Source organism: Lontra canadensis, unplaced genomic scaffold (assembly GCF_010015895.1).
Source record: "Lontra canadensis isolate GAN:19392208 unplaced genomic scaffold, GSC_riverotter_1.0 scaffold19, whole genome shotgun sequence".
NCBI lineage: Eukaryota > Metazoa > Chordata > Mammalia > Carnivora > Mustelidae > Lontra > Lontra canadensis.
Window position 1 is genome coordinate 16,417,053 of NW_022631013.1, and position 14,836 is coordinate 16,431,888.

General features: G+C 35.9%; 1 protein-coding gene across 5 annotated transcripts in view; it reads right to left on the reverse strand.

The window, feature by feature from the left end:
- TEX10 (testis expressed 10) overlaps positions 1–14,836 on the reverse strand; it is a 60,634-nt gene that overhangs the window by 16,156 nt on the left and 29,642 nt on the right. For all 5 annotated transcript variants that reach the window (XM_032860713.1, XM_032860712.1, XM_032860716.1 and 2 more), the window contains exons 8-11: positions 14,542–14,717; positions 12,901–13,078; positions 8,280–8,368; positions 6,504–6,637 (exon numbers count right to left, since the gene is read on the reverse strand). In XM_032860713.1, coding sequence (XP_032716604.1) covers positions 6,504–6,637; positions 8,280–8,368; positions 12,901–13,078; positions 14,542–14,717 — 577 coding nt within the window. The remainder of the gene's footprint in view (positions 1–6,503; positions 6,638–8,279; positions 8,369–12,900; positions 13,079–14,541; positions 14,718–14,836) is intronic.

The following is a 14,836-nucleotide window of genomic DNA, read 5'->3' on the forward strand; positions in this document are numbered from 1 at the left end:
ACATCAGTGGTTGTCAGGGGTTGGGAAGCATAGAGGATGAGCAGGCAGAGCACAGAGGATTTTGGGGCAATAAAGACGCTCTGTAAGAGATTAATAGATAATGTGGCATTACACACTTGTCCAGATCTATAACATGTGTAATACCAAGAGTGAACCATAATGTAAACTGTGGACTTCGGGTAATTACATCAATACAGAATCATTAATTATAACAAATGTAGCACTCTGGTGGGGGATGTTGATAATGGAGGCTATGCATGTGGAGAAGGAAGGACTGTATAAGGGAAATACCTGTTCTTTCACTTCAATTTTTCTGTGAACTTAGATTTGCTCTAAAAAAAAAAAAAAAACTTAATTAAAAAAGAAATCTTTGGTTGGATTTAAGACCAGATCAGATAATGCAGAAAGATCAGGGAACTTAGAGACACAGCTTACTTTCTGAAGAGACATGGGGAAAAGGTGTTAAAAATGTCTCAAAGGCCTACAGGAAAATATCAAGAATCTTACATACATGTAACTAGAGTCCAAAAAAAGGGACCCAGAACATTTTTTTGAAGGAATGACTGACATTTTTTCCCAACACAGTAAATTATAAGCCTAAGAAACATTCAGCAAACATGGAGTTATTAAAAAAAAAAAAAATGGACACCAGGTGCCTTAGTCAGTTAAGTGTATGCCTTCTGCTTGTGTCATCATCCCAGAGTCCTGGAATTGAGCCCCAAATCGGGCTCCTTACTCAGCAGAGAGCCTGCTTCTCCCTCTGCCTACTGCTCCTCCTACTTGTGGGCATTATCTCTGACAAATAAATTAATAAAATCTTACATAAATAAACAATGCCAAGGCATAAATAAAATCAAACTGCTGAAGAAAGTGATAAAATGATTATCCTGAAATCATGTAGGAAGAAAAAACATGTAGAGAAAAGACATCACATACAGAAAAAACAAACATTAGAATGACCTTATAAAATATTACACATTATATCATAACATGAAGTAGTACAGTACAGTTTGAAGGTAGGTTGTCTTAAGTTAAAAACCAAACACCTAAAAACATAAAACAAAGAGGCACAGCTATATGCCATGGTGGAGATAAAATGGAATGCTAAAAATACTCAAACTATGAAAGCAATGAATCATGATATCTTACTACAACAGTATACCACACAGCAATGAAAACAATGAACAACTGCTTACACATTAATATATAGGTAACTTTTTAATTTTTTAAAATTTATTTAAATTCAATTAATTAACACATAGTGCTTTATTAGTTTCAGAGGTAGAGTTCAGTGATTCATCAGTCTTATATAACACCCAGTCCTCATTACATCACGTGCCCTCCTTAACAACATACATAACTTCAAGAGTATACTGAATAAAAAGCAAATTACTGAAAAATATTGCACTTTTTTAAAAAAGTTTAATAAATGTAAATCTAAACATTATAGTTTGGAGTTATGCGCTAATATAGTAAAACTAAAAGGAAGAAGAGTGTGATAAAATTTAAAAGTGTTAACTCTGAATGGAAAGGAGAAACACACACAAGGGTTTCAAAAATAAAAATGTTCAGGGGCGCTTGCGTGGGTCACTTGGTTAAGTGTCTTAACTTGATTTCAGCTCAGATGGTGATGTCATAGGTCATGGAGCAAGCCCCATGTGGGGCTCCATACTCAGTGGGGAGTCTGCTTTAAAATCCTCTCCCTCTGCCCCTCCCCCTATTCTCTCTCTAAAATAAAAAATAATAAAAATAAAAATGTTCTATTTCTTAAACTGGATTTATGTTTTATTATTATTATTATTCAGGGCTTATCCATGTTAAAAAAACATTCTTTTACAATTATCCAGTATTTTATAAATGACAATATTAACCTTAAAACCTTTCACTGGCTCTGGAATAGAAGATTCCATTTACAAAAGGTACCTCTGTACAGAGATTTCGGTCTCCTTTGTGATCCTTCCCTGTTAAGTATAGTTTCCATCATTAACAGGAAGGTCACACAATTCTTCCTTCAGTGCTCGGAAGGAATAATCACAAAAATACTAAATGAAAATGGCAAGGTCCAGATTAGTGGATAAAGTATGTTATTTCTATAAAAGAAAACAAAAATAGGGGCACCTGGGTGGCTCAGTGGGTTAAAGCCTCTGCCTTCAGCTCAGGTCATGATCCCAGGGTCCTGGGATCGAGCCCCGCGTCAGGCTTTCTGCTCAGTGGTAAGCCTGCTTCCTCCTCTCTCTCTCTGCCTGCCTCTCTGCCTACTTATGATCTGTCAAATAAATAAAAATCTTAAAAAAAAATAATAATAATAATATATTTAAGTCACTTGTGAAGACAGAAGATACCTGAAAGAATGTATTTAGAAACTGGGAAGAAAAAAGTGGGTGGCTGAGGGGGAATGAAAAAAGACGTTTTTTTTTTTAAATTATCTTCCATTCTGAATTAAATTTTTTTAATAATACCTACTTTAAATATTTTATTTATGTATTAGACAGAGATCACAGGTAGGCAGAGAGGCAAGCAGAGAGAGAGGAGGAAACAGGCTCCCTGCTGAGCAGAGAACCCGATGTGGGGCTCGATCCCAGGACCCTGGGATCATGACCTGAGCTGAAGGCAGAGGCTTTAACCCACTGAGCCACCCAGGCGCCCCAATAATTCCTACTTTAAAAAAAAGTCTGATTTAGGGGCACCTGGGTGGCTCGGTGGGTTAAAGCCTCTGCCTTAGGCTCAGGTCATGATCTCAGGGTAGTGGGATGGAGCCCCGCATCGGGCTCTCTGCTCAGCAGGGAGCCTGCTTCCCTTCCTCTCTCTCTGCCTGCCTCTCTGCCTACTTGTGATCTCTGTCAAATAAATAAATAAAATCTTAAAAAAGAAATTAAAAAAAAAAAAAAGTCTGATTTAAAGAAAAAAATCACTTTGGCCTAGGCAGGTAAAATTACAAAACTGAGTTATCCCACTGTCCTAATTAAATTGTTCAAATGAAATAATTTTAAAAATTTTACAGTAAGGATGTAAAAAACTATGTGTATTTCAGATATTTTTATATGAAAAGGCAAACTTAACAAAATTTAACCAAGAGAAAACTGAAATCTTCACTTAAGAACTTCAAAAACAAAAATGTATTTTTCAGATTTTTCCTAATTATATCTTAACATTTCAAAGACAGCAACCTTGAAGTTTAATACACGTCCTTGCTAAGTGTTACCTCAGAAATACAGCTGATAAGATTTTTATGACAATTTTACCTTGGCTTTACAGAGATAATGTGCTTATGAAAAATTTAAATTATCAGAAAAAGGTTGTACGACTTGTCTGAATTATAAAACTAGACAATGGCAAATCTATGCCTGGAATAGGGAACAGCCCGCTAATCGCCATACAACGCTTTCTCAAATACATCATGATGGTCTAAATACATTAGAGAGTCTGTGCTTTAAAACTACTCTTACTGGGGCTCCTGGGAGGCTCACTCAGTTAAGCATCTGCCTTCAGCACAGGTCATGATCCCAGGGTTCTGGGATCAAGCCCCACATTGGGCTCCCTGATCAGCAGGGAGTCTACTTCTCCCTCTCTCCCAGCCTCTCCACCTACTCATGCACTCTCTCACTCGCTCTCTTGTAAAAATAAAATATATTTCTTTAAGATTTTATTTATTTATTTGCGAGAGAGAGAAAGAGAGCGAGCGAGCGAGCATGAGAGGGGAGAAGGTCAGAGGGAGAAGCAGACCCCATTGATCTGGGAGCCCGACGCGGAACTCTCCCGGGATCATGACCCAAGCTGAAGGCAGTTGCTTAACCAACTGAGCCACCCAGGCGCCCCAGAAAATGTAGTTTTAAGAAAAAACACTACTGTTGGCAAGCCCAACCCCACCAATCCAGTATTCAAGGCCTTAAATTCAGGAGACCTGTTTTAGCTCTATTTACCATAGGGTAGATAAAATTTCAGATGCTAAACCAATTCATTATTTCTTTTCACTATTTAAAATCTATTTGTTGGGGCGCCTGGGTGGCTCAGTGGGTTGAGCCGCTGCCTTCGGCTCGGGTCATGATCTCGGGGTCCTGGGATCGAGTCCCGCGTCGGGCTCTCTGCTCAGCAGGGAGCCTGCTTCCCCCCGCCCTTCCTCTCTCTCTGCCTGCCTCTCTGCCTACTTGTGATCTCTCTGTCAAATAAATAAATAAAAAATCTTTAAAAAAAAAAAAATAAAAAAAAAATAAAATAAAATCTATTTGTTGTTGTTGTTTAGATTTTATTTATTTATTTGACAATGAGAGAGAGAGAAGGAACACAAGCAGGGGGAGGAGGATAGGGAGAGAAGCAGGCTCTCCAATGAGCACGGAACCTGATACAGGGCTCGATCTTGGATCAACCTTGGGATCATGACCTGAGCCAAAGGCAGACGCTTAAGGACTGAGCCACCCAGGCGCCCCTAAAATCCAGTTATTTTTGAAAAACCTACATATAAACAGTGCCAGGCACTATGGCAATAAAGAGAAGATAAATATAACTGGCATACTTAAGTATTATGATCAGAGTCTACCTATAAAAGGTACAGTCCTAACAGACAGGAAAAACATTAAGGATATACAGAAAAGAATAAAAGAAGTAAATAATAGATCAGTTGAATAAATTCAAATGGTCTATCAACAAAAGCTTGAATCTGGATACCACCCTATTGAGAACAATAACAAAGAGGTTAAAAAAATAAATAACAAGGAGGTTTAAAAAAAAAACAAAGCCCTTTGGAGTACCAGTCATAAACTATAAGAAAAGATTATAGTCAGTGTCCTCACCAGAGGCCTTCTGAATTAAAAAAAAATTAGCCAGCAGAGAACATAACATCAGAATTTGCAAAAAAGATTCAAAACCAAAATTACTTGAGATGACATAAGTACATTCCTACTGAGTAAACATTTTTCATGCAGGAAAAGAAACTGAAGAAATAATAGAAATTAATTATTATAGAAATGTCTTAAAGAAATAAAGCATCAATGTTTATTGTTTTGCATTTTTGCACATGCTTATGTGCAAAATATGTTTTTGCATATTTAGTTTACATATTTTAACATGAACGACAATTTAGCCTATTAGGGCAAAAGTTCAGCCTAATAATTCCAATTTAAAACATGTAATTAACCTAGAATTAGACTTTTTTAAAGATTTTATGTATTTATTCGACAGAAAGCGATCACAAGTAGGCAGAGAGGCAGGCAGAGAGAGAGGAGGAAGCAGGCTCCCTGCCGAGCAGAGAACCTGATGCAGGGCTCGATCCCAGGACCCTGGGATCATGACCTGAGCCAAAGGCAGAGCAGAGGCTTTAACCCACTGAGCCACCCAGGCACCCCCACACTTGTTATTTTACTCTAAGCAATACCAAAACGTAAGTTACTAAGATTTATCATAAATTTACATTTATTATATATATTTAACATTTGTGAAAGTTTGTCAGAAAACTGAACTACTTGGCAATTAGTGACTATACTTAAAAGTTATTTTAATGGTTTGAAATTTTAACTGAGGGGCGCCTGGGTGGCTCAGTGGGTTAAGCCTCAGCCTTTGGCTCAGGTCATGATCCTAGGGTCCTGGGATGGAGCCACGCATTGGGCTCTCTGCTCGGCGGGGAGCCTGCTTCCCCGCCCCCTCTCTGCCTGCCTCTCTGCCTACTTGTGATCTCTGTCTGTCAAATAAATAAAATCTTTAAAAAAAAATAATAAATAAAATTTTAACTGAGTTTGTAAAAGGAATAAAATATAACCAGAGCCCCATTTTAATTTTTTATTTATTTTCTTTAAAGATTTTATTTATTTATTTAACAGACAGGTATCACAAGTAGGCAGAGAGGCAGGAGGGCGGGGGAGCAGACTTCCTGCTGAGCAGAGAGCCCAATGTGGGGCTCAATACCAGGACCCTGAGATCATGACCTGAGCTGAAGGCAGAGGCTTAACCCACTGATCCACCAAGGTCCCCTGGAGTTCCATTTTTAAAGATGGCTTAAATTCATTCTATTTATCTTAAAAATAAGTTTTATAGGTTGAACTTTAAAACTTAATGGAAGTGAGGGTTTTAAAATTAACATTAACGAACTATGTACTAATTCTCAAAACCAAAGGAACTGCAGAATAATCTTTTCTGTTTTTTAAAAAACGCTACCTTTGAGGAAACCAAATCAAAGTAGCCTTATTCATCCTTCAACACCTGAGTCAAATTCTCCCTTTTCCATAGAACCATCTATCGTATTCTGTACTAGATAAAAGAAAATAAATGTCTCTACCATTCAAATCACTAAATTTATTCTATTCTAGTAGAGCAACGTGTAATGAACACTCCTCTTTTTAGAAACACAATCTCCTATCCAAGATCATAAGCACTCTCAGAACATGAGTCATGTCTTATACTACTCTTTATCTCTAAGAGTATCTCCTATAAGGCGATCCTAATATATCGTAATGACTGGTGGTTGATTAACAGAATTTTAATAATCATGAGTTCCTCTTTAAATGCACTATTACCTCTGTTACATCCCAGTGATGTAAAAATTGATCCAAGTCGGTAAGGTAAAGAAGCACAGGGGAAAGCTGTGTCTGGATGACATGAGGAACTCCTCGAAGGCTCTGAAGCCAAGTCAACTCCTCTTTCGAAAACCCTAATTTGGGTATAAAGAAAGACAATTTAAAAAAATAAATCACAAAGCAAATGACATTCTTCATTTTTTTAACAGACATGACATGTACCTTCAAGTTCTTCTTCAAGCTTTTTTTAAGAATTTCTTCATTTCATATAAAGAATTGGTAGAATGGAGGCAGTAAAATTCATATAATTATGTACACAAAGAATGTGATCTGACCCAATGTATGATACAGCAAGAAACAGGTTATACTCCTTCTATTGGGAACTTCACCAATTTTACTTTTTATCCCTTTAATGGTAGGTTTAAAATACCAAATCAATTAAGTAAAATGATATATGATTTCACATATATATCATCTCTCTATTTTCTTATATAACAGCCCTTCAAATGTTTTAAAACTACTCTAGCCCTCCTAAACCTTTCTGTATTTTACATGTGTGTTCCTTCAACTACACCTTATACAACAAAGTTTGATTCTCTTACCACCCCTATTTACCCCTGGTCTAACCTACACAGACAACCTGACAGTGTCTCCTGAAAAACAGGTGCTCAGAACGATCAGAATACCAGCAGTGTGGTCCGATTTGATATTCAGATCACTGTATTTCCAGGACACAGCCTGAAGACTCCTCATGTAGTTTGATGGCCACATCCCACTACTGACTCCCATTGAGCTTTCTAAAACCACTAAACCTTCTGACTGGTAATACTATTACAACATAAAGTCCATGCTCACATCTCAAATGTGCACATCCAGAACTACCAAATAAACACATTTATCTTGTATGCAGTATTTATCTCGCTGGATTTAGCTCAATATCAGCACTTGTCAAGTTCTTTTCGGAGTCTGACTTAACCTATCTATTAAGTCTCCTAACTTCAAGTCTTCAGAAAATGTCAAATAATCTCATCTTCATCATTCAAATATAAAACAGAAATGCTGAAATAGTACAATCATTTAAAACAACAGCAATACTTATACATCTAGCTTACAACATTTCTAGACTCATCTTACTAATTTTGCTTTGAGAACAATGGAATGTAGAAAATGGCTAATTGAAACTTGATTTACATTCCTATCAAGTTGAACATTTTAAACATGTTTAAGATGGATATTTGTTCATCAATTTTTTAAAGTATGCAGTGGGGTTTGCATACGGCTATCTGAAAAAGAGTCAAGTAGGGGCTCCTGGGTGGCTCAGTCAGTTAAGTGTCTGCCTTTGGCTCAGGTCATGATCCCAGGGTCCTGCTTAGCAGAGCCTGTTCCCCCTCTCCCTCTGTCCCTCCCCCTACTTGTTCTCTCCCTCTCTCTCTCTCTCAAATAAAATCTTAAAAAAAAAATTTTTTTTAAGTATATTCAATTCACTGTAAACCAAGACAATAAAGCAGAGAAATGAGAAAGAAAACTATAATCACGTGATATTCAAATAATCCCCAGAGTACTCCTACTCTGAGAGATTTAAACATAAATCATGTTTATCCCTGCCTCAAGAGCCTGACAATAGAGGAAGATTTCTACTTATTAGTCAATAAAAATCGTTTCAAGATAAACAGATTATCATCTTCAAAACTTAAACCCAAACAGCTAAGACAGCAAATCTTTGAATTTTCATGCTAGGTTTTGCTTTTCCTTAATTTGGCAGGTGAATGTCTTTACCTGTAAGTGTTGAAAATAAGAAGCTGAAATAGTCCACGTCACTCATCAACCAGTCTTTAACAGAATACTTCCATCCAGAAAACGATGATCTATAATAAACAATGGGAGAATTATTACCAGAAGTGACCAAGTTGAAGACTCTAGAAAAAGAGCACAGTATATAACAATTTTTCTTTATTGAAAATAAATCTGCATTAATAACTTAAAAACCTGTAGTATATATTCACTTTATATGTAAGGGCTCAAGTATCATAATATGGAAAATTTAACTTCTAACATATTTATGTTTATGTAAAGTTTTCATGAAAAAGCACAGTTGGTCCATACATACAGTGTAACCTAGAAAATTTCCAAACCACTTGAAAATCAGACTCTAAAGAGCAAAATGAAGTTTTGCTTTTCAGTAGTTGGTATAGCTGCTACTTGATTTTTATAAATTCTTACCTTGCTTACTCAAATGATTTAAGTTTAAACAAGCTCCAGCTTTCTACCTAAAAAACTATCTTGATTAGGTAAAAAATATTCCTGGTAAAGCCACTCTATGATAATTATGTGTTCCTATATTTTGCAAAGCTGTAACTGGGCCTACTTCATAATAGTGCAGCTCAAGTACTGACTGGTAGGGGACTTAAGAAAATAGCTAAATGTAAAGCAGCTTCTCATTAAATGAGGATTATCTGGTTCCTGCTATGGGGTCAGTTTCCAGTAATTCCTTTAAAACTCTCTTCAAATTAAGTCTTAAGAAAATGACAGCGAATTTCAGCCTTAGATATGTCAAGAAAAAGGGGTGGGGGTACGATGAGAATGATCAGATCCAACAAGCTGAGGCTACAAATTTTATCTATTATTTATTTATAGATATAAATAAATGTATAACATAAATATATATTATTTATATTATTTATCTATTATATTATTTATTATTATTACAAATTTTATTATTAATCAAATATCTGACAAAATTAGGAGTTTCTAAATTCAACTAGAAACAATATTTATTTTACTATTAAAACAGTTGTGTTTATATTTATTAATATTCTTTAAATTTGGGGAGTTAAAATGATGGAAATACCCTTGAGTATTATTTCCACAATTAGCAAAGGACTATGGACAGAATATTAAAAGGTTAGAGGTTACAAGAAAGTCAGAAATACACATTGGAAACTAGTACGAAAATGGTAGTTAGCAAACTAATATGCTTTTGAACCCAGTGAAAACAGAAATCAACTGTGCCACCCAGTGGCTAAAAGAGGTAGCAAAACCACTGAAGGGTCCACTCTGAACAAATGATAAGCAACATATCATAATGTCCTTAAAACTATGCCCATATGTATGTCCACGCCAGAATACTTCTGAGAATAAGATGAGACAAAAGAAGTAAAGTGAATCTGTTCCTGGCAGAGCAGGTTATATATATATATATGTCAATCACTTAAAACTCAAGCCAAATTTCTTAGTCCAAAATTTGTCCCTCGTCAAAGATTTTTATATAACAATGCAGACTACTTTTCAACATGTGTGTCTTATGTGCCCCAATCTAGCTGTAAATAAACTAGGGACAGAAAAGGTAAGGAATGAGCAAAAGCAAGTGGAAAAATACAAGTAGAATGCCAAGGGGTGGGTGGGGTGGTGAGTCAAACTCAAACACTAAGTGGGCAATAAATAAGGTAGGGGCACAGCAATTCTATACTTTTTCAAAAGTTAAAATGAACAGTTCTCACTTGATGGGCTTTTCCACAAATGGCACAAACTAATATTCATCCCTCTGATAAAGACAAACAGGGCATCAGAACTACAAAACCTAAATTAAACCTGATCTCACAATCCAATTAATGTGACAGAAAAAAATCAGAATTAAAGGAAAATTAACCTGGGAACAGTGCGCAAAATAGATGGGATATTATATATTAGAAGATTATAAAAAACAGCTGGCTAGTTTACAGTCACAGTCAAAAGAGAGAAAGGGATATTTTGAAGAGAAAACCAGAAAAGAAATAACCCAGCGTATGTCTGAAGGAAACATCGTTAAATTCTGAATCTAGGAATTGATACAATGATAATGTCACTGGCCCAAGAAAGTTGAGAAGTCCTAATTTTGTATTATTTTTTAAAAGAGAGATTAGTTTGAATGGAAACAATACATCTACAGAAAGATAAGTCTACCTAATAGACTTCACTAAAAAGCAAAATTTAACTTGTTGGACTTCTGGCTACAATGACAATCTGCTGTTAATGATTATGAACCCCTGCTATTATTTGTGAATTTATTTTCTCAACAGTTACCACAAATCTCCACAAGAAAAAAGTAAAAATTTGAAAATATCCTTGGCAAAAATTGTTAAGCAAAGTGAATCATAACTGATGTTGATAAAGACATTAAATAGAGCTTTCAAGGAGAATTAGTTTCAACAAGTGCTCAAAAGGTTATTTAAAATCAATTTTAAAACAGATTCTTCACAAGTTATATCAAAGAAACAGAGTGCCCTCTACTGGAAGTTAATTAACACAAATCCACCTCAGGAACAAAAAAAGAACATTTAATTTTTTAAAAGGCCAAATATTAAATAATTGCTTACTAGACAAGGACCTGCATTGTGTTCCCCTAAGAAAGGAAAACTAATAAATGCTTAAAATACTAAAAAATAAGACCAAGCTCTCTACTGCATGTGCACACAGAAATATAACACTGAATTTTCACATATAGACATGTCGCAGACAGCTCTCTTTTGCTAAAAGGAAAGGTTATCATCAGTTATGAATCACACTTTAGGTAACTAGATTCCAACATATGTCCTATAATGGTAAGAAGAAAATGTCAAAGACACTAAAGAAATTCTATTAATAAAGTGAGCCACTCCTACTTAACTGGGCTAGGGGATCTGTATGTACAGGAAACCACAAGATCTAAACTGTTTAGGTATAGCCTAGATTTCAATTTCCCCCTAAAACCGTACTAGACCTGTCCATGAATCATTATCAGTAATAAATATTACTGAAAATATTATGCCTAGGGTGCCTGGGCGGTTCAGTTGGTTGAGTGTCTTCGGCTCAGGTCATGATCTTAGGATCCTGGGACTGAGCCCCCAGACTGGGCTCCCTGCTTCCCCCTCTTCCTCTGCCCCTCCCCTGCTTGTGCTCTCTCTCTCTCTCTCATGAATAAATAAAACCTTTAGGGATGCTTAGGTGGCTCATTCGATTAAGTGTCTGCCTTTGGCCCAGATCATTATCCCAGGGTCCTGGGACAGAGTCCCACATGGGGCTCCCTGCTCAGCTGGGAGCCTGATTCTCCCTCTGCTTGTCACCCCCCTGCTTTGTGCTCTCTCTCTCTGATAAATAAATATCTTTAAAAATTTCTAAAAATAAAATATTTTTAAAATAAAAAATATATATATTATGTCTAAAATACAAACACAAAGTGTTTAAGGATACTCTGAACATTTGCAATATGAAACACTATTAATTGTTTATAAAATATTTAAGAGTAGAGGTGCCTGGGTGGCTCCATCTGTTAAGCGTCTGCCTTCCTCTCACATCATGATCCCAGGGTCCTGAAATGGAGTCCCCTATCAGGCTCCCTGCTCAGTGGGGAGTCTGCTTCTACCTCTCCCTCTACCCCTCCTCCTGCTTGTGCTCACTCTAATAAATAAATAAAATTTTTAAAAAATTTTTAAGAGTAAAATGATACAGTCACTGTGGAATACCACAGAGCAATTCCTCAAAAAATTAGAGAATTACCATGTGATCCAACAACTCCACTTCTGGGTACACAACCAAAAGAATTAAAAGCAAGGACTCGAACAGGTATCTGTACATCAATGCTCAAACCAGCATATTCACAATAGCCAAAAGACGGACACAACCAAATGTCCATCAACAGATGGACAAAATGTAGTATATACATTTAATGGAACATTAAGTCAGCTTTAAAAGGAAATTCTGATACATGATACAACATGGATGAACTTTGAAGAGTTATGATGAGTGAAATACACAAGACACAAAAGGACAAATATTGTGTAATTCCACTTATATGAGGTACCTAGAATAATCAAAAGCATGAAGATAGAATAGTGGTTACTAAAGGGCTGAGGGCAGGGGGAATGAGGAGTTATCATTGTTTAATGCATGCAGAGTTTCAGTTTGGAATCATAAAATAGTTCTGGAGATGGACAGTGGTGCTAGTTGCACAACAATGTGAAAATATTTGATTTCAAGTGATTCCTTGTCTGAGTCCACAAACGTATGTTATTTCACCAACTACATTAAATTTTTAGGTCCCTGAAAAGGCCTGTATCACAATTCCACAACACCGAAGGAATTAAACACAGTACTCACCTGCCACTGAACCCTTACTTCATGCTTTTGATAATTTCTAATCTGTATAAATCTATACATATGATTACACACAATTTCTATCTATATAAATCACTAAAAAACTTCAGTCTTACTTTAGTGAGCTTACTCTAGCAATAATAACAAAAGTTTTAATTGTTGCATTAAGAGCAAATGAAGTTAGTATCAGTATGTAACTTTAAAAGTGTTCTGTAGTTTACACATTGCCAGTAAAACACATGGGGAAAAAGACTATACACTTCAAACATATCTCACTTGAGGACGCTACCTCATGTGCAGTATCCCAATAAGCATGGCAGCCAAACTTGAACTGAGTCTTCCCATAATACAGCAACGACTTAATCGAGAAAGTAAATCAGCAGGCAGACTGGGTAGAAAATACACAAGCTGGACCAAACGCTGCTGAGACTCTGCTGGGAGAACCACCACAGTGCCTTCTTGTGGATCTGGTGGGGTAGGTACACATATTAAATTCATAAAAGATGAATTTATAAAGATATAAAAGTTTACAGAGATTAAATCAATAGAGACTGATAACTGTGTTAAACTGAATTCCAATATATCAACTACATAAAAAGTTTTATCATAAAGTACATGTTTAACTTAAAATATTTTCTTAGGTAAAACAATGAACTATAATAATTCCATAATACCCAAGTGTCACGTTTGAAATAAGAAGTTTGATGGGGGAAAAGGGATTAAACAGTAAAAAACAGGTACTTTAGCTCAACAGTGACAGTTACAATATCAACCCAATTTAAAGCAAAAGATACTACATACAAGCAATACTGGAAAAAACAGACTTAAAAATATAACCCCCCAAAGGTGTTGAAACAAACCAAATGTCATCACTTAACGAATAGATAAATATTAAGTGAAAGATCCCTACAATGGAATACTAGTACTCAGCAATAAAAAATACAGTTCAGATACATGCATGCTAGCATGCATAAATCCTGAAAACAGTACGTTAAGGAAAAGTAGCCAGATTCAAAAAGGTCCCATATTATATAATTCCATTTATAACCAATGTTCAAAACAGGCAAATCCATAAAGACAGAAAAGTAGATTTGTGTGCCAGGAGCTGGGAAAGGACTACTAGTGGGTATAGTTTCTTTTGGGGGTGATAAAAATATTCTGGATCAGACAGATTGCCCAATTTTGGGAATATATTAAAAACACTGAAATGTAGGGGCACCAGAGTGGCTCAGTCATTAACTCAGTCATTAAGTCACTAAGCCGGAGCATTAAGCCTTCGGCTCAGGTCATGATCCCAGGCTCCTGGGATCAAGCCCCATATCAGGTACCCTGCTCAGCAGGGTGCCTGGTTCCCTCTCCAACTCCCCCTGCTTGTGTTACCTCTCTTGCTGTCAAATAAATAAATAAAAATTTTAAAAACAGCAACAAAAAAAAACACAATGAAATGTACGTTGAAAAACAGCAAATTTTATGGTATATGAACTACATCTCAATAATATAAATTATATATACGTATATATCCTGGTATGATTTTATTGGTATTTTTGCTTAAAATGTGAAATAGTTCCAGAGATGAATAAAGAAATAAATGTGGAAGTCATACAAGATATCCATTATGATTAATCTGCTGCCAAAGCTTCAAAGGATTTTTTAAAAATTCCTCATCAGTTCTGAATTTAAGAACAGCAAGCAGCTGAAAAGATAATTTAAGAATCCAAGAATCATCTACAACCACTAAACCTTCTAAAACTACCCTAATAAAAAATACTTATTGAAAATGAGTTTACTATTTGAAATTTTATTTTGTTTTGGCAATTTAACCATGGTATAACCAATTTATAATAAAGGAAAGGCAAACCTAAAGTGTTCTCCTTAGAAACTTGCTGAATGAGGAGTAGATCAATGGCTACCCACACAGTTAAACTCTTACCATAGATTCGCAGAGCAGAAGCTTGTAAACTTTTTAGTAATTCTTTATTTGCTCGTGCTGCCGCAGTATGGATAATATCAATAAGCTGTGTTGAGAGCTCAGGATTTCGGGAACCAAGGTGAGCAAGTTGCAGTGGTAAGCCAGCCAGCCAACGGGATAACACCTTACTACGGTATCTAATAAACACCAAATAAGAACAAAATAAAGTGTAACTGCCAAACACAAGGGAAGTAAGTTTAAACATAAAAAAATTTTAACCTGAATATACCACAAAGTAACAAATCATCTACCAAGA